Raw genomic sequence first — 19444 nt, forward strand, 5'->3', positions numbered from 1 at the left:
GCTAACACACCAAACTTATGCACCGACATGTTCCAGCCTCTGTAGTGCAGCTAATTCTGTTGTATTCAGGTGGGGGACAAAGCATCAGAGAGACGAGCCGGACCTGTTACCACTTTAAATAAATAATGTCAGCTATGCTCTAAATAAGTGTGGTGTAAATGACTTGGAACAGTGCATAACAGTCGTATATATGTCACAGCTGGAGCGGGGCCGAGCTGAACTCAGACCAAGGGCAGATTTGATGTGGTGATCGGGTCAGGTTGCACTACAAAGTTACACCAATCTTCCAACAATCAGGGAATCTAAATGTACTCTTCAAGTTGATAGTTTCCCTGATGTGGAATTAAACATGACTGAATTTATTAATTTGGATAAGTGCCATTTTCTTTTGCTTGCTACGAGGTCGTCTCACAATATCAGCCCGCATCGCTGTCGTCACCTTTTTTTCAGGTTTGTACAGATAATCATTGACGTAATCTGTGACGCTGTCCGTCCACTAGCTCAGTCCAAGTGTCCCCCTGTCACTCCGCACACAAATCACATGACCCATCCTCCATCTGTGCCTCTCTCCAGGTTCACATCTCACCTTCCCATCTGCTCGCTCTTTTCCTCCTCTTCCTGAAATATGCAACCCTAGAAAGATGACAAAAGCAGTTTTCTTCTGTCTAAAATCTGTTTTATCTGTCTGTTACTGCCACGTTAAAATTCACAGAGGTTAAAATAGGTGATATTAATTCAGTGGGTCCACATTTATCGCTGCACAGCTGCTCATCCAGCCATCTGTTGCTATAGAGACTGCTTTGGTTTTTCTGAGAGCACTGCAACTGGAAAAAAAAACTGTTCAAAATATTCATGGGTGTGACTTGGTCTGTGTGTGTACGCATGTGAGCCTGTGCACCCTCCCTTATGCACACAGACACACACACAAACAAACAATTTCAATCCATCCATTAATTTCACTTTGATGTAAGAAGAAAGGCAGAGCTCCTTGTTTCAGCATAAAAGAGACCTTATAATTTATGCAGTTGTTCTTGCATAAACACTTTTATTTTGCATTTAAATATTGAGTGCGTTTGATATAAATACACAGGCTGTGAGCAGCAAGGTCAAAGCAGTCATATCCCATCTCATCTCATCTAAAAACAGACATTCAGCATCTTTGAACAGAGGTAACCCCTCCTCTTTGCAGCAAGTTTGATCTTCACTCCACCACTAGATGGAAGCTCTGTCAAGGATTTGTCCCTTTTTCATGACTGCATCATCAACACCCTTTCCCTTTTGTAAATACAAAATGATCATTTTACTCACATTATATAAACTGAAACATGTCCCCTCAAACATTTCCAAACATTCATGTGGCCAAGGTTTCCTCAGTTTGTTCCTGCTGGTCCCTTCACACTGCATGAATAACATGTTTTCTGACGTCAGAGAAATACATCTACAAAGCAAATGTAATCGACATCATTGACTAAGAGGTGTGATGGGACCCATCTAGTCGCAACAGTCTCCAGTTGTAGTTGTTGGGAAGTAACAGGTTTGATCACCTCCATGTTTTTACCGCACCCTTCATTTCGGAATACTCTTGTATGTCACATGTCATAGAGTTCCACTCCTTTCTACGCTTGGGGGTGATTTCCTTTCAGGTGGCACCGGTCTCTATCTTGATCATGATAACACTGGAAGGTTTGCACTGGTAGCTGTAAAGAATGGTGGCGGCCATAACCAGCATGGTCCCAATGAAAAATAGTCTAAGAGGACAAAGAAAAAAAAGAAGAGAGAAAAATGTTGTCATTGTAGTTAATTCAACAAACAAACAAACAGCTGTGCACTCAGCTTACACCCATGAATGCTAGTGAGGTGGCACCATAACCTAACACTTCCCAAAAGTGAAGCCAAAGGGTCCCGATTGCCACCTGGTGGCTGGCAGCATGAAGCTGCCTCCTTAATGTAAGTGGATTGGACGTCGAACAAACCAAAAAGTCAATGGGCACATCAAAGATGGTTTCGGTAATTCACGGTATAGTTCTTATCACGCTGGTGTTTGTTTCAGTGTTAATTTTCCCTTTAAGTTTGGTTTTACTCAGCTATGTCATGTGATAAAAACTGAGACGGACTTGCGATTGGTCGAGTGTATCTGCAGCACTATCCCCTCATCTCTACTGTGCAGATTTTGGCTCCAAAGTCACAAGATGGCAACGTTTATTTACAAGGATATTTTGGCTTCATTTCTAGATAATGAGAAGGAAGTGGAGATTTGCCGTCCATCTTTAAATACACTCTATGGCAGTGGTCGTCAACCCGTCGCAGTCTTCACTGTCGATCCCGAACTCACTGGCTGTCGTCGCACCGCAGATCAGCTGTGTGTCGGTTGTCTGTGTGTCGGTTGTCTGTGTGTCGGTTGTCTGTGTGTCGGTTGTCTGTGTGTCCGTTGTCTGTGTGTCGGTTGTCTGTGTGTCGGTTGTCTGTGTGTCGGTTGTCTGTGTGTCGGTTGTCTGTTTTTCACACAAGCTGAGTGTCTGCTACTGGCGGTGGAGTTGCAGGTCTATCTCCTGCATTTCCTTCAAGAACAAGTTGGTTTATGTACTAAAGTAAATGTCAGGACTGTACAGTATCAAGATGCCCATCTTTCGGTCTGTCGATAACAATGAGTGGATTCAGAAGGTGAATCGCTGGAGTGCTTTTACTTTGAAATGGGTTCGGAAAGTGTTGTAAATACATCCGGTCATAGAGATAAACATTTTGGTTCACAGCAGAATAAACAGAGAAAATGATCTTTCACCTGAGTTGTAATGTTTATCTGATGAATTTAAATCACAAGCAAATAGTTTCAGCACTTTCTGTATGCCTTTTCAAAAATAAAAGCACTCCAGCATTTCTGTTGATTGAATCCATTCCTTTGTTTAAAAAGGGTATTTTATTACAAAATATTTGCAGGAACGGAAAATGCACGGCTTCATACTTTGTAGTACTGGTATTTATTTGAGAACAAAGGACTTCTTTCATACCGGGCAATATTCATATTTGTGGCCATTTCAAATCAAAGTCTATATCTAAAAACATTCTGTGGAACTCAGAAGCTATATATTGTGCATTGTAAATATGAATTGATATTAATTTAAAATTCTGTGCATTGATTAGAGCAAGTTGCACAACTGCCCTTCTTTGTGTAGATTTATTCCTTGTACATTCAGCCTTTAACAGAAATTGCAAAAAATAATAAGTGTGACTCTCCTAAGTGTTTTTTTTGGAAGATATCAGGGTGGTAGATCTCGAATGATTCAAAATGCCACATGTAAACCATGGTGCTGGGGGAAAATCAGTAGGATTTATTCTCTGGGCGCAATGAATGTCTGTGGTAAATTTCTAAAGACATTTCAGTCAAGACAAAAGTGGTGGGTTGACAAATAACCCACTGACAGACATATCTATCCTCAGAGCCGATTAGTAAGTCTAACTAAAAACAGACAAAGAAATCGAACCTGAGCCTTGTGGGAGTGTATGAGAGCATGCTTGTGTTTACCCAGTGGGATTGAAGTCCGCCAACACGAAATATGAAATGAGAGCGGACAGGATGATGGACAGAGATGTGGCGAATCCTTTGAGGATGTTGTCTGCATATTTAATGACCACAGCTACGACCAGCCCGCCCATAGCCTGCAGACGGAGGAGACATTTTTATCCCAAATTCAGGGAAACGCACTCAAAATTAAGACAAACCTGTAAGAGAAGTGTGTGTACAATTTTAGCAGCAGCTTCACAAACATGAAAATGTAACACAAATGATAATGGGAGATTGAGTAGACTCAATGACTGAACCTGTAAGACAACTACGGTCCAGGTTATAGAGTTGTAGCCCTGAAATATTCCTGACTGCATCACACTCTGGCCGTCGTACATCATCATGCCTATAGAGCCAAACAAAAAGCTGAACAAACCTGGAGGAGACAAGAAGCAGGATAAGTTACATTTCAGTTGCTTTGTATTTCAGTGTAAGAGGAAACCCAGTTACATTGACTGACCTCTCCACCACTTTCAAATCTGTGAAGAATTTCATATCTCCAGCAGGACTAAAAGCGGCCCCTCTTAAAGAATTCTAATTGAGGTCATCTCCGTAACATGGCTCCTCTCCGAGCAAGGGCAGAGTTTTCCTGACGAGTAAACCTGTCAATCTATTATTTAATAAATCATTCCTGTGATGACTGACATGGCTGCTCCATGAATAATTGGATCCTATTAATTTATCAAGTTTTCTGAGTGTTAAAGTTCATGTCCGCTTCCTAACCGACCTCTGGGAAATATACTTTGAATAATGTGATAGTAAATCTATAATAGTTTTTCATATCTCCTACGATTTCAATTATTGGTGATTTATGGAGGGCTGCCAAGTGTGTGTGTGTGTGTGTGTGTGTGTGTATGTCTCAATATACAAAATAAATCATATATTGTCAAATATCTCAAGAGCTCAACCCTCATTAATGTGGACAGCCTCTGTAGTTGTCTTATTCTCTTCTGATATGTTTGAAAAATATATAAATTATGCAGCTCTATCATTATGAAATTTTAATTATCTACTTGGTTTCTGAATATATATATCGAAGAGGATAAAACGGACTCTTACAGATGCTGTGTTATACAAAAATGTATGGGAAAACAACGTTATCAAAGCCAAACTGTATGTTTTGTAATTCACAAAAGAGAAAATGCCATATGCTTTCAGCTACAGATTTAAAAAAAGCAGGTTGTGGAAAGTGAATAGATGCAGAAAAGTAGCTGAGAAAGATAGAACAGGACACACGAAGGGAAAAGACTCAGAGAAGCTGCTCGACAAATAATTTATGCTTCTGTCCACCGACATGATGTTCTTCAAATGCCCCATTCACACTCCCCAGAGAAATCAAGGTAAACGTAACTCACCCAGCTGTATGTTACGGAGCCACACGCTCTGTTTGGTCTCCTTGAGGATTTTTTCAAAGTAAACTCCAGCAAAGCCACTGGACACACAGGCCATCAGCACGGCAATCAGTCCCACAAACTGGGATCCTGCCGTCGGGATCGTCTGCTCCGGGTCACCTCCAGACTCTGTGGGCAACTGTGGTGGTTCAAACATCAGGTCAAAACTGTGGGCAGGGACTTTGAATCTGTCTGCTCAGCATGTTACTCATGGCCAAAACATGTGACGAGTGAGTACAGTCACATTTACACTACAACACTAGAATAATCATACACCTGTGTGTTTGTTAGCTGCTCAGGGACTTCAGGATTATTAGTGTCTAATGGTACCTGCACTAGAGCAATGCCAGCCGTGAGTAGGAGCAGCGAGAGCCACTGGTGGAGGCGCAAACTCTTCCCCAGCATGGAGACAGAGAATAGTGCCGTGGTGAGGATCTTCAACTGGTACGTCACCTTGGTGAAGCGCAAAAAACAATGGTAAGGTAACAAAGTAAAAATGGTCAGGGAATACCATTTACATCAAATGGGTCCTTAAGTTATCATATACATATACATATGACTTGATTCTAAAGGAGGGTTTCTTAGTTTAAAAAAAAAAAGCTTAAACATGATGCAGGGGTTTTCCATCCAACTACATTGGTTTTTATTTACTATCGATCCTAGCTACTGACAACACAGGGCGCTTCTGCAGTTGAGTATCAAATATAATGTTATTATTTTCCTCACTATTATCCTATTCAGAAGTGGAAACTAATTTCATTACTAATATGTATAGATAACCTCAGTATATCTAAAAAGCAGACTCCACTTTCCCCCACTATCCAAAAAATTAAGCCACAATATTCCTGATATGAACTGTGCAGTCTGTGCAGTAGCAGTTGAGAGGATGGACCCACCGTAGCGAGGTCCCTCCAATACACACACTCAACCTATTGTGAGTCAGGCTAAGCTGTCAATCATGTTTTTCTCCTAAATGTATAGCATGTAATAAGTAATTAAAACCAAAATTACTGGAACTTAACTAACTCAGTGTGATAAGAACGACCTATATTGACTGGAACCATCAGTGTCACCAGTAGTATCTTGTAGCAGTTTGTTAGCTCAAACTGGTCAAAGCTGAACTGAATTTTCAAGTTTGGAAAATGTCTGCCAATCAAAGACAACAGCCAATGTGTACTGGAATATCTCTCACACTCACACACACACCCACACACCCACACATACCTGATAGGTGGCTCCGTCAAGGTTGGATAAGGCCACATAGAGCAGATTGTTCTGCAGCGTGTAGATTCCTGCAGGAATGGCCAACTTCATGGTCTCCATGGGCTTGTTCACAATCTCCTCCTTCAGCAGCTGGTTCATAGACTGCACATTGAAACCTGGCAGAGACAGAGAGTGTGTTGTCTGTAACGTAAGGTGAGGACCACCCATGGAGTGATGAGCAACACACTCACTGCAATCCTTGAAGACCAACAGGGTGCAGGTGAGGACCTTGAGCACCTCGGCCAACACCACAGCGGAGGAGGCCAGGTAGCGGGGGCCATCTTCCTTCAGGGTGCGGGAGTGGCGCATGGTGAGCACCAGCGACGTGGTCTGCAACACCAGGACCCCCAGAGACGCATACTTCAGCCTCAAGGAGTGTGGCGAGGAAAGGACCATTTCGGGCGACTCTGTTGTTCACGTTTGCAGACGACAATGGATCCTATAGGAGAGACAGACAGGGTGAGGACAGAGAAAGGAGACACACATGGATTCACCCGATGCCCCTCGATCAGGCACAGGAAGAGAACGGCTGCTCGCGTGTGATTGAGGAAGGAACCAACTTCTGCTTTGGCAGGTCTGTGTCGAGTAAAACGCAGAAGGACAGTATTAAAGATTTAAAAACGACCTGGGAGGTGACAGTCCAGAGCGAGGGAGGATAAGGACTCCACTCTGTAATTAAAAGTTTGTAGGTTCAGCCTGAGGCAGTAAAGAACATTCCTCTGAGCAGCCTGCATCCCTGGAGCTACACACACAAACACACACACAGACAAGTTATTTTAGTAATAAGGTGAAAACTGGGATACGGTTAAACCAGGTATTTTACAGATTTACTCAAAGGTCTACCCAGAAGTTGAGCTGTAGGCTTGATTAGCCTTTGTGCTCATATTTTGATTGCTTTCATTGAATACAATGGCTAAACTAATGCAAAATAGAATGAGCATGAAACTTGGATCAATGACAAATCAAAAGACCACCACCCAGATCAACATATAAATCAAAGATGCCAACTCAGAGCACAAACATTGTGAACCAGAGACCTGCTGAACACGTTGCTGTGAAATCAGTTATGCTGCGGCTGCACCCTAGTTCATATTTCAATGAAAATTAATTTCATACTTCTAGTCTTGATGAACACTCAAAGCACTTAACAATACATTTGAACAACAATATTTATTCATTGATACAGAGCATCTACTGTATGTGCAGCACTTTCTCTATGAGAAGGGGGAATTTGGGGTTTCTTGCCCAAGGACACTTCGGCAGTCCCACACATGACTTATAACCCCAAAGATAGTAAAATGTTTTGATTCTTGATCCTCTTTTTTTACTGTATGTTGCTGCTAATACAAGTAAAATCAGCTCCTTTTGATGCTTGTAAGTTACTACAAAAATACAGTTTGACAAAGATATGTTTTACAGATAACAATAATACAATTTTACTCATGACCAAGTACATTTAACTTGAGTGTAGTGACCTTTACTTATAAAGAAGTATTTGCTCATTGTTGAATTAATCTTTAGCTTCTGTGAAGGATTTTAACACTTCTTTGTCACTGCCGTGACAGAGTCTAATGTTTTTTAAACTTTTGGCCCTCGTGAAATTACATAAAATGGAATGAACAGTTATTCATTAACTAGCCTGCATGAGTAGTTAAGTTGAGAGAAACAATCTTCACCCTTCCCATTACATTTCCTAACCTCATCCAGGTGCATCCAAATCTTAAACCAGTGTAAAGAAGGCCGAATACTCAAAGAGACAGAACATTCTAAATGTCTAAATTTTAGGGTTAAAATAACAGTGACCATCTGTTTTCACTTCTAACTGCACGTTTAGAGATAAAGTCAGAGCAGTGTCATGATAAAAAAAGGGTTCAATGTACAATTCCTACTATGTTAAGTAAATAGACGATGTTAAACAAACCAAGAAGGCCAAAGGTGTGGTGCGTTCAACACACTGGTCTCCTTATGTAGCAGGACAATCCCGCCCTGTGTATGTGTATGCGTGTGTGTGTGTGTGTGTATCCTTGTACACACCCAACACTATTCCTCTCCCTCTCTCTCCTCACATTTGAGCCAGCCATGCCCTTGTTTATTAAATCATCTGGTAAAACTTACGGCTGTAGAAGTTTTGAGAGTTTACATTCTTAATAAACTGCAGCGTGCTGGAGGCTCAGTCATTACAGACACAACCTGTGAAACCAAACATTGTTCAAATGTACAGAATGTTGAGTTCTGGTGGAGTAAAGAAAGTTTCCCAAGACACCAAATATGTGAGAGTTCCTTTGGGAGATAATCATGTATAAATTATGCACATTACATTTCAGATATTTCCACACAATGCAAAGGGACAGCAGATACACACAATCCTGTCAAGGTTGGCGAAGCTTCCTATCCAGGGTCGTTTCCATTTCTATAGCATTCTTTTTTTTCCCAAGTTAAATTACTGAACACATATATCACACTTACTTCTTTAATGTGATAGCTGACATCCAAACTCTTTGGCACTGTGTTTGATGTCAGATGGTAATGATGATGATGAAGCTGGTCCTCCAGGTTTGGGTCTTGAGCAGAATTCTACTCTTCAGACTCTTGGAGGCTTTGCAACACTCTGTATTAAAGCTAACTGCAGCAGGTTGTCTTAAGCAGGGATACAAACATCAGAGGCTGTCTCCTCAAAGTGGGTAGGTCCTCAGGGTATACTTACAGTTTTACTACGAGGTCGTTGTGCTGGGCTTTGTGCTCCTCCTTGGTTTACAGCTCAATGATTTCACATTGTAGGTTGTCAGGCACAGGTGGTTTAACATTAGGCTGAATGATGTTAAGTTTCTTTGGTTGCCTTTATAGTTCGTAGAAGCTCTCACTAAATTCCTGAGGGGAATTGGCAAACTCACCAGCATACTAAGATGCCATTGTGTTGTCTCTTTCTTGTATCCCTTCAAAAATCCTGTTTCAATCCACTCCCTGACGGTTCTTCAAGTCAAGTTCACAATGGATACATTTTACTTTGTCTGATACGTTCTTCTTTTGAATGAGGTTTCATCATCTTAGATATCAGTTCACTCAAAACCTGCAAAACCAGCCTGTAAGGAAAGCTGCTTGTTGTACACCAGACTTTATCCATGAGAATTGTCCTTCGGGTGTTTCCAGCTGTCGTGAGATAGGCCTTTATCTTCACTGCAAAATGAATAACGGCTTTTCTTTTATTTCGATAAGAATAATTTGTATCAATTCTATTAGAAAGTGCAACTTCTTTTCTTTCTTTGCCAGTGCATGGCCATGATGCTTGTCAGCAATGACACTGACCATAACCTGATCCCACAAAATTTGGTTGGAACCAAAGCAAGATGGCATCTAAGTAACATTTTGTCATTGTGGCTTAGCAACATGAAAAAAATCCAGCTTATCAACAGCAAACTACATCGGGGGGGTTTTTCAAAACTACCTTATATTTCAGAACTCCAAGGAAATATCACAGATTCTACCTCTTCTTTTTTTTTCCAGAGCTAATGTTAATGGCAACAGCTATTTGCAAGATCTCTGCATATCACACACAAAAAGGACTCAAATTATCAACATCCAGGCCATGTTGTCAATAAACAGTGTGCTATTTCTTGCAGTATCGACAGACAGTGCAATATAATGAGTAACGAACTACAATTAGTAGGAAATTTGCAACGTGACAGCAGCAAGGGGCAAACAAACAATGACACCGGTAAAGTAATGATAAGTAATATGAAATTAACATGTAAAGAAATATAAATGGAATAAAAAAACTGAAATACGTACAGTGTAAGAATATGTACAATGAGAAGGACTGCACACAAACTGTTGAACTGCACTGACAGTAAATTAATACTGCGTTAATTAAATGTTAAATTTGCAAGATGCAAAAATGCATGATGTGCCCTCTGCCTCAGTAAATGTAAATATAAACATTGAGGAATTTTGTAACATCCTCACACATTACTGTATATGCCACCATATGTTCTGTATATAGTGTATATTACATTTTATCTGAACAAGAGAATAGTGGCTGTCTAATTCCACAGATACTCCCTTCTCTCTCCAAGCAGTACCCAAGGTCAGGTTATAGATAAAAGAGCCACCAACAGCACATTGTAGTGTCTATGATCAGGGACTTTCACTTCTAACGCAGATGCTCCAGACAGTGAAGAACCAACTTTAACTATTTTTAATATTGAGGGGGGGGAAGTAACTAAACACTGTACTTATACTCAGTCACTGAACTTTGTGGACGTATTTGTACTCAAGTATTTCCGCTTTCTGATACTTCCACTCTATTGCATTTTTTTTGCCCTTTTTCAGCTGTGTTTAGGACTTTTCAGAACAACATTCTAATTATAAAACAATTGAGAAGTTTAGAAAAAGTGATGTGATGAAATAGATTAAATTATCCAAGTGTGTATAAAGCAGCAATGCTTTGTGTTGGCTTATTTCCTTTGAAAGACAGGTACAGTAACACAAAGACTATCTAGAGCAGTGGTCACCAACCTTTTCGAGCCCAAGATCACTTTTTAATTCCAAACGTAAGCCGATGATAGGAGGGTCGTATTTATTATTTTTAGCAATTTCTGTTAAAGGCTGAATGTACAGGAAATAAATAAACACAAAGAGGCAGTTGTGCCTCTTTTTCACAACTGGGGGGGGGGGCTTATGTTTGCTGGTCCATCTTTGGCTCATAAGACTAAAGTCCAGAGCCTATTCTGATAAGTCAGAGTCATAAAGGAGAAGAGCACCAGAGAGACAAAGAAGATTTCTCAGATCCAAAGGGAAACCGAACAACAACAACAACAACAAGCAGACAACAAGGAATGGACCCGCAGCTGGGGACGTGGAACGGTGTCCTGATGGTCCCACAACCCTGGGAATCACTTGACAGAATATGGAAATTCACACCACCATCATCATCAGGATGTGGATCCGCCACAGGAGATGAAACCAACAGGTTGTGACTCCACAGGTCCACACATAGAATCGCATCAGTCCGACTGTCAGTGTCTCTGCAGAAACAGGACAACTCACATCTGCTTCTAGTTCACTCATTCAAACCGTAACGTCTCGCCCATCCACGTTGACAGTCCCACAGAAACTCACCTGGAGAAGTGGATCGGAGACGCGGACACGGATGAGGACACTCAGTCACCGGATCGTCCTCCCTCTGCTGCTCCTCCATGTATCATCCACTCTCATGGCGTCGAGACACAGAGGAGCAGTAAAGGGGCTTAAATATAAACTAAAAATGAGGCGTCCCCCCCTCACCCTCCTCCAACACACCCCCTTTGTCCTGACATGTGGAGCACCAACGCACTCTAGAGGTCGGGCGCCACCTGCTGGTGGACGAAGGAGGGTGGCTTATTAACATAGACAATCCAGAAACAAACTCTTCCTAGTGACCCCGTTGCCAATTAAAAGAAGGGTCCAGTTTCCAAAACAATTGCGATTTGTTGATTTCGTTCGGCAGGGTTTCCACGGTTAAAAGAGCAGAACCACTTTCTCTGTGATAGGTCGATTTCCCCCAAAACATAGACATTCCGTTCACAGCCATTACCACACAGTCAAAAACTGTTTGCTTCAGCACATGTGTCAAGTACCCCCCCTGATTATATCAACCTCTTGCATCATTGACAGCGGAACTACTCCCCCAAGTGGTGGGAGATTTAACAAAACAAAAAGGCTCTTACACTTTTTATTAGATTTTTCACCTAAATTCATATAATGATTAACTAGATCATGTTAAAACAACCATTGTCTGTCAATCAGATAGTTCAGTGTCACTCGGCAGAGCAACACACCTCCACAGAGGCCCAGTAGTCTTCTCATGAAAACCACATTTTATTGAACTGGTTTGGATCAGCAGGGGCGGCTCCTGGTAGAGGCGCCCAAGGCAACAGCCTAGGCCTGTAGGGTCGCCTGTACCAGGATTTATTAATTTAAATTTACTTAGTGTAAGACATTTAGCAATTAATAAGTATTTGGAATCACTGCCAATTTTAAGAGTTCAGTATATGTCGGCATGAGTGGGGATTGAACCAGGGACTTTTCTGTAGAAAGACAATCACTCTACCGACTAGGCCACACCGCCTGCTGATTCCAATGCAGAACTAAGAATCAGCCCGAAGTAAGAATCAGCCCGATTGTGGACATCATTAATGTTTATTCTTGTCGACATGACATGATATGCTATCAGTACAGCTGATTTCAGACTCTTTTTATATTTTTTATTATATATTTTTATTGTTTTTTATAGCTTACAATTTTGTCTGCCTGTGTGTGCATATTTTTACAGTCCAAAACTTCTTGGGGATGCATGACAGTTTGCGTGTGTGTGTTGGGGGGCGCCAATTTGAAATCTCGCCTAGGGCGCCAACATTGCCAGGGCCGGCCCTGTGGATCAGCACCAAATTTCACACACTGTTATCATTAATATCTTATCAGTGATATTATTACCCTACATGTGCCTGATGTTTTTAAAATCAAGATCAATGAATTGTTCTCTGAGAAATCAATTAAAATGTAGAACAATGTCAATATCCTAACTAGCAGTGTGTCATACAGTGAAAATAAATTCCTGCATCTGCCCCCTGATCCATATCTGCACTATAATAAAATGGAGCCCTCCTTAGGTCATGTCCAACCTCTACACTAAATTTCATGGATATCTGTAGAGTAGTTTATGGGAAATCCTGCTGACATTTAAAAATGACTGAGTTCCAAGGATATATTGGGCCTACTTTATGTTTCTATATGTATTTATGTGTTCTTTTTAGTATTATACGTTATTATAATGTATGTCATATGTTTCAGCTGGTGTTTTACTTTAGGGTAAATTTAAAACCCATATAATGTCAAAATAAAAGGGTCCTGACCCAAAAAACATTAAGATTATACAAGAACCTTAGTAATTAAAAATATATCCCCTACTTCTCCTTATACTGATTTATGTTAATATACTTTATAATGTTCTCATATTTTGTTGATATAAAGCTGAGGAGTATTGGATGTTTGGTTTGTGTGACAGGAGATGTTTAACGTTGAAGAGCGCTAGATGGCGCTGTGGCCCGCTTTGACTTGACGTTCGTTCCTCATTTCTAGCCGAAGAAGAAGCACACGTGTTTCCGGTGATCCTCCAGTGAACAGCAGAAGAAGTCAGTCCTGTAAATAAATCCTGTTTATCCCGCAGAGGAAGCGAAAATGGTTCGTAAGTTAAAGTATCATGAACAGAAACTGCTGAAGAAAGTTGACTTCATCAACTGGGAGGTGGACAACAACCTGCACGAGGTCAAAGTGCTGCGGAAGTACCACATCGAGAAGAGGGAGGACTATACCAAGTGAGTGTGTGTGTGCGAAAGAGAGACAACACTCCGTCTCTCTGCGTGTGTGAGAGTGACCAGAGGAAATTGAACAATTCTTTGTTTATAGATGAAGAGATTTTGTCTTTGATACAAGAGAAAGTAACTGAGTAACATATAGGTGTGGATTTAAATTTTGAATTAAATCTACCTGCAGAGGATGGGTTATTGGTTATTCCACAGCCAAAATGAAGAATGATGAGGAAGAAAATATGTGGAAATTCGGAATATCATGGGTAGAGTAGAACTAGAGCAAAGTGTAGTGGTGCAGGAGGATTGCATGTTAAGTACTGTTATGCACAAATTGAACCGATATTTATATAGACTGATATAAAGATATAGGCAGGTATAGTATACAATACTATTTGAATGCCAAAATATTTTCTTACACACATAGGTTACAAAAGGAATAGTATGTGGGGTAAAAGTTATAAAGATAGAATATACTCAGAATCTAGACAGAGGAAGTTGGATACTGGGCTGACTCTATTTTCCCCCCTCTCTCCGTTGTCTAAGGTACAACAAGCTGAGTCGTAACATAAGGGATCTGGCGCAGAAGATCCGAGACCTGGACGAGAAGGACGGCTTCAGGGCTCAGAGCACTCATCGACTGCTGGAGAAAATGTGAGCCTCTTCGACAAATTGACAGACTCTTAACAGTTCATTCTAATAATCCATCACATATTCATTGGATTGTGCTGCCTGTCTTCCTCCTCCACGCCAGCCTTCCCATCGTTTGGAGGTTTATGTTGTGTGCGTTGTGGAGACGGCCCGACCTTGAATATCTTTGGTTGGCTATCTCTGTTCATTGTGACAGAAAGAGCCAAATAACAAAACCCTCTGCTCAGTTGTGTACATAATTTGATCCCCTCTTCTATGAAGTACAACATCAGAGTGATGTGGGAGACACCTTGTTATAAAGAGGGGTCCTCAAAGGGTACAGAAACATCTCAAACGTTCCACATGTTTACCATGTAGTTTTGTACATGTTGGTTAATAACCATTTCCACAGATTTTGTCTACTTATAACATAACATTTTGCAAATGTGCATTGGACTCTGTTACACGTATTACTGCTGTATAATTGCCATTGTTATCCTCAGGTACACTCTGCTGTTTCTGTATAAAATCACAAGGTTTTGACACAGATTAATGTTTATTCCCACTAGTTACAGTATCGGCCTCATCCCCACCAAACAGAACCTCTCCCTCACAGAGAAGGTTACCGCTTCCTCATTCTGCAGGTAAATAGTCCTGTACTGTCCCAATGTTACTCGCATTCAGTCCACAACACTTCGCCATCTGTCTCTGTTTCCTTATCATTCCAATCACCTGTGCGCCCCCTGCAGGAGGAGGCTGCCCAGCATCATGTTGAACCTTCGCATGGCTCAGAATCTGAAGAACGCCATCACCTTCATCGAACAAGGACGTATCCTTCTTTGCTGCAGCTGCTTATGTCTATTATATTGTCAAGCACTCTCTTTCTTAGGTTGCTTTAGCTTTATTGTTTTTATGTTAAGCTTTCTTCTTAGAAAGAAATTGCATTTGTCTATGTTCAAGGGAAGGATTAGTTTTTGCAGTAGTGTGCCTTGACACAGTCTCAGATGTGCGTGTTGGCCCAGACATCGTCACAGACCCTGCATTTCTGGTCACAAGGTTGGTGTCCACATTTTTGTTAACTACATTTCTTTAGATTTGATGTAGCTAATGACTTTTTTAAAACAACTGTATATTCTGTCACCAGAGAAAAAATTACAATCAGAATGTTTCTATCTCAAGTCACCAGTTCTTGAAACATTAATTTTTCAGAAATATGGAAGATTTCGTCACTTGGGTCGACTCGTCCAAGATCAAGCAGCACGTCATGAACTATAACGATGAGGTGAGTTCTGTCTTCAGAATTTACTTGTGAACAAATATGATCTTTTCCGTTGCTGAAGGAAAAAAATCTGCAGTTGTATGTTTTGAAGCAACATACATAGTATTTAATCTACGTGTCCAAACACACTCATACATATTGGTGAGAGATTTTATGTGGCCTAAGAATAATTATAAAATGATCGGACCTTTGTGTTTCTTTTGCAGAGAGATGACTTTGACCTGGTGGCATAAGTCAGTTTGCCAATTTGTTGCTCTGGAGGAGAAGACCGGGACCAAAACTCTGTGACATGAACACATCCCCAACGGAGTATGAATTTCCTATCAGCTGGGATTATGGAGATAAAACAAGTTCTTGTGTGTCCTCAGGAGTCCTGACTTATTTGAACAAAGACTGAATTGCGGACTCCAATGTTTTTCACTGAGCATTTTTCCTGATATGATCTATGTTTATACAGGGCAGCTTGTAGAGGTGTGTATCCGGGTTGTTCCCTCTCCCGGAACTCCATGTTGTTTGCTTTGTACAATGTGTGAACAGGACCTGCCTGAGGTTATGAGGACCGTCCCCGGCCATCATGTTAACAACCTGGGTCATACATACAGATGTAGAGTAGAAACTGGTTCCTTGATAAATATTTAATCTTTTCAACAAGACTTTGATACAATGTAAACTTTATGAACAATAAACTATCTTATCAAAATATTAAGACTTTTCATGAAACCTCTGCAGAATCATGTTTATGGTTTTTCTTTAATTTTGAATCCTACACCAAAGTGTAAAAAATCTATTTGTCATCACCCTCTCTTAATATTCCAGTCAACAGTTGCATGAACTCCCCATGAAGCATTTGCTTACACACACACACACACAGACAAAAAAGTCCCATCACAGACCAATGGCTCAGTTTACACTATATCTGACATCATTCAACTCAGAGCTGAATAAAGCAAAGAACATTAACCCTCAACATTAACCGACCTTTAAGGCACCTGCTATTTATAGAATGTAACAGGATCTGTTAAAATGCTAAGTTTTCTCAGAGAGACACCTCCTTTCTAACATCAGAGTCCTTGTCCGGGTCCATCAGAGCCACCAGAAACGCACGTAGATGATGAGCGTGAAGAAGAACACTGTCACAGCAGCCACCTTGGCATACGCGGAGCGGGTGTTGAGGTATTTGGCATCGCTGCGGTACTTCTTCGACAGGGTGGTAAGATTGCTGGCTTTTGTGTCCAGGGCTGAGGTAAAATACAAACAGATGAATGAGACAGTTGTTTATCAATAAATGTACAATCAACAATACAATAAAATCCAAAACACTGACATATATTTACTGTAAAGCAGAATCACAGCCTTCTTGACACTTGTAGCACATTTTAACATGTTAAATAGCAATTTTCATAAAAGTAAAAGTTGTCACAGCGGGGTAAACAAAAAGTAATTTCGAAAAATTTAAGCTAAAATGTCCAAAGATTTCTCTGCAAATAACCAAGAGCTCATAAGACGCTTATCTTTATCAGAGCAGTATTCTCAATCGAATGATGCTTCAAGTGACGTCATGAAGAATGAAATCAGAAAAAAACCTAATGTATACTTCAATAATACATTTTTCCAGGTATCTCTGCATCCTACAGGACTTAAGACACCAGTTAAAGCTTATATAGAAACTATCTTTATGAATATATGGTTGGAATGATATCAACTTAAGTCCGAAAATTCTGTAATTTATAGTATAGTATAACATCGTAACATTATTTATGTACTCACCAGACAGAGCTTCTCCTCTTTGCAGAACCTCCTCAATATTGGCCACCATGATTCTCTGCACATCCTGCAGCTCTGTGTTGATGCTGCCCAGGTTCCTCCTGGCTCTGCTGTCAGCGTACATCTTCTTTGCTTTCTGGATGTATGTGTCTGGAACAGAGCATGTATGGGCAGAGTCAAGGTTTATGTTCTCCCCACAGAGACAACGCATTACAACAAGATCACAAAACCACCTTACCAAACTCGATGAAAGAGTATGGCCTTGTTACTTTGGCTACTTTTCTCCCATACTGGTCATGGAACTCGTTGTGGAGGTCTTCGAGGTAGGCGAAGGCGATCTTTTTGGGGAATGAAGCCTCACAAAGGGTCAGGAAGCACACTCCCTGTGCTATTACGTAGCTGAGAACAAGAAACAACAAATTTTGTTCAGTTAGTCGTTATCTATAAGGAATTAAGTGCATTAAACTAAACCACACCGAAACAAATAACACAATATATCACAGCAGGAGTACATGGCTTCTGTTTCAAGGTTGATGAATACAAGATGACTTGTATTTTCTTACTGGAAGTTCATATCTCCGGCCTCCAGGGTACAGCGGTCGGGACTCTGGGCATTCAGTCTACGGCACAGCTGCTTGGCCTGGCCCTGGTAATGCTGCAGGTCTCTACCGGACTGACACACAAACAAATACAACAAACACAAGCAAACAACAAAAAACAAACACGACAAACACAGGACTTAGTTAGACTCAGAACTGACACTGACATGCAGGACCTTCAGTTGTGGAAGATAATTTCACGACTCATACTTATAAAAGCACACAGAGCGGCTCGGGAGGTAGAGAGGGTCGTCCAATAACCGAGAGGGCCGGTGGTTCAACCCCCGGCTCCTCTATTCTGCATGTATGAATGTTGTGTAATAGATGGCGTAATAGATTAAAAAAAGGTGTGTAGAAGTGCAGTTTGAATGTGTGTGTGAATAGGTGAATATGACCTTTACTATAAGGCCCTTTGAATGGAAGCAAAGACTGGAAAGGTGCAATGTAAATATATTCCATTTACCACTTGATAAATAATGAATTGAGGACTTGTGTACCTCCCAGGAGGTTGTGTGTCCGCCTGATGTGTTTGTTTGTTACATAGTTATCAGGATTACACAAAAACCATGCACCCAATGTTCATGAAATCTTGCAGAGGTGTGGTGCAAGACCCAAGAGAGTGTCAATTCAATTTTGGTGCAGATCCGGGATTTTTTCTTCCACTCTCTTTAACGTTGCGAGATCGGGCATTTTTCAACATATTCATTGATTCCTCATCCCATCTAATTTATCATAATGTTTTTTGTTTAGGGGGATGATATTTATGAGATTGTGCAATTTGGTGCAGATCCACATAATAGTGCAGATCTAGTGAATTTAAATACGGTTTCATAAGTGGACTATTGGGCCTTGGGGGGCGGGGGGATCTTCTTTAATGAGTGCCATTGGAGTTTGTTTAGGACTATTTAAACACAAAGTGCTTGACAGAATAAAAGAAATCAATAAAAAACTAAGAACAATAAAAACAATACTCCCTCCACCCACTCCCATCCGGGCACACAAACAAATGTCAAATGATTGAGTCTTAACTCTCTCCATCAATCTTAAACATTTTATAACAGATCAAATTTGCAGCAACTGTACAATAAAAAACTGTTTTATAGATTTAAGTTAAAACTTAAATCGTATACCCACAACTCGTAGGTGTACACATAGAGATGGACAGAGCAAATACTACCCTACGTTCTAGTAAACCGACAAGTATATACCTTGCAGTTTTATTAGACCCACTTTAATTATACAAACGCCGAACTTGTCAATGCAACTCCACTGATCTGAAGCAGTTGATCAGCTTGATTTTGAGCAGGTCTACTTCACCCTGTGGGGATGAGCTAGCCGCCTCAGTGTTAGTGAACGGGGCTCTGCACAGAGACAGTGGCTATGAGGGGAAGCTAGCTCTCATTCATACCTGTTCATCCTCCTGCACGGACGCAGACAGCGGGAGTCCGTCCGACACCCGAGCGATGATCGTGAGTACAATCATACCGACGCAGGTCAGCGATCGGCGGCGTCACCTGTGGCTTAATGTCCGAGTCAAGTGAACTTCAACAACTTTTCCCCCTGTGTTTTTTAACTGTCAACTGTGACGAGCAGGAAGAAATGAGCTGGACGGAAGTGCG

At 40.9% G+C, this 19444-nt stretch overlaps 3 protein-coding genes across 5 annotated transcripts; 1 reads left to right on the forward strand and 2 right to left on the reverse strand.

Moving 5' to 3' along the window:
- Positions 1 to 1025: 1025 nt before the first annotated feature.
- slc35a3b (solute carrier family 35 member A3b) lies at positions 1026 to 11801 on the reverse strand. 3 transcript variants are annotated; one of them, XM_053438900.1, is made up of 8 exons: positions 11329 to 11801; positions 6405 to 6652; positions 6175 to 6329; positions 5281 to 5403; positions 4915 to 5089; positions 3817 to 3935; positions 3521 to 3654; positions 1026 to 1748 (listed from the first exon to the last, which is right to left on the reverse strand). In XM_053438900.1, the coding sequence occupies exons 2-8, from the start codon at positions 6607 to 6609 to the stop codon at positions 1640 to 1642; spliced, it is 1020 nt and encodes a 339-aa protein (XP_053294875.1). In that variant the 5' UTR covers positions 6610 to 6652; positions 11329 to 11801; the 3' UTR covers positions 1026 to 1639. The 3 variants fall into 3 exon arrangements, with proteins under 3 accessions (XP_053294875.1, XP_053294877.1, XP_053294876.1); XM_053438902.1 differs by lacking the exon at positions 11329 to 11801 and adding an exon at positions 8918 to 11089; XM_053438901.1 differs by lacking the exon at positions 11329 to 11801 and adding an exon at positions 8680 to 8895.
- A 1523-nt stretch (positions 11802 to 13324) lies between these two features.
- Positions 13325 to 16164, forward strand: imp3 (IMP U3 small nucleolar ribonucleoprotein 3). Its single transcript, XM_053438679.1, has 7 exons — positions 13325 to 13562; positions 14100 to 14207; positions 14753 to 14827; positions 14933 to 15012; positions 15188 to 15239; positions 15393 to 15465; positions 15669 to 16164. Exons 1-7 carry the CDS (start codon positions 13426 to 13428, stop codon positions 15693 to 15695), a joined length of 552 nt encoding a protein of 183 aa, XP_053294654.1. The 5' UTR covers positions 13325 to 13425; the 3' UTR covers positions 15696 to 16164.
- Positions 16083 to 19427, reverse strand: sec22ba (SEC22 homolog B, vesicle trafficking protein a). The gene is made up of 5 exons (XM_053438678.1): positions 19234 to 19427; positions 17790 to 17899; positions 17465 to 17625; positions 17230 to 17376; positions 16083 to 16700 (listed from the first exon to the last, which is right to left on the reverse strand). The coding sequence occupies exons 1-5, from the start codon at positions 19306 to 19308 to the stop codon at positions 16546 to 16548; spliced, it is 648 nt and encodes a 215-aa protein (XP_053294653.1). The 5' UTR covers positions 19309 to 19427; the 3' UTR covers positions 16083 to 16545.
- Between the last annotated feature and the right edge of the window lie 17 nt (positions 19428 to 19444).

This window comes from Pleuronectes platessa, chromosome 13 (genome assembly GCF_947347685.1).
Source record: "Pleuronectes platessa chromosome 13, fPlePla1.1, whole genome shotgun sequence".
In the NCBI taxonomy this organism is placed as follows: Eukaryota; Metazoa; Chordata; class Actinopteri; order Pleuronectiformes; family Pleuronectidae; genus Pleuronectes; species Pleuronectes platessa.

Excerpts from the sequence above, each read along its gene's own strand:
- sec22ba (XM_053438678.1), bottom strand. The coding sequence starts at position 19,308 with ATGATTGTACTCACGATCATCGCTCGGGTGTCGGACGGACTCCCGCTG. Across the intron at positions 17,377-17,464 it reads ATACTCTTTCATCGAGTTTG|ACACATACATCCAGAAAGCA; the intron begins GTAAGGTGGTTT and ends GCTCTGTTCCAG. Across the intron at positions 16,701-17,229 it reads AAGAGGAGAAGCTCTGTCTG|CCCTGGACACAAAAGCCAGC; the intron begins GTGAGTACATAA and ends ATTTTACCTCAG.
- imp3 (XM_053438679.1), top strand. The coding sequence starts at position 13,426 with ATGGTTCGTAAGTTAAAGTATCATGAACAGAAACTGCTGAAGAAAGTT. Across the intron at positions 14,828-14,932 it reads ACCGCTTCCTCATTCTGCAG|GAGGAGGCTGCCCAGCATCA; the intron begins GTAAATAGTCCT and ends CGCCCCCTGCAG. Across the intron at positions 15,466-15,668 it reads TCATGAACTATAACGATGAG|AGAGATGACTTTGACCTGGT; the intron begins GTGAGTTCTGTC and ends TTTCTTTTGCAG.
- slc35a3b (XM_053438900.1), bottom strand. The coding sequence starts at position 6,609 with ATGGTCCTTTCCTCGCCACACTCCTTGAGGCTGAAGTATGCGTCTCTG. Across the intron at positions 3,936-4,914 it reads GCTCCGTAACATACAGCTGG|GTTTGTTCAGCTTTTTGTTT; the intron begins GTGAGTTACGTT and ends TGTCTCCTCCAG. Across the intron at positions 3,655-3,816 it reads GGACCGTAGTTGTCTTACAG|GCTATGGGCGGGCTGGTCGT; the intron begins GTTCAGTCATTG and ends CTCCGTCTGCAG.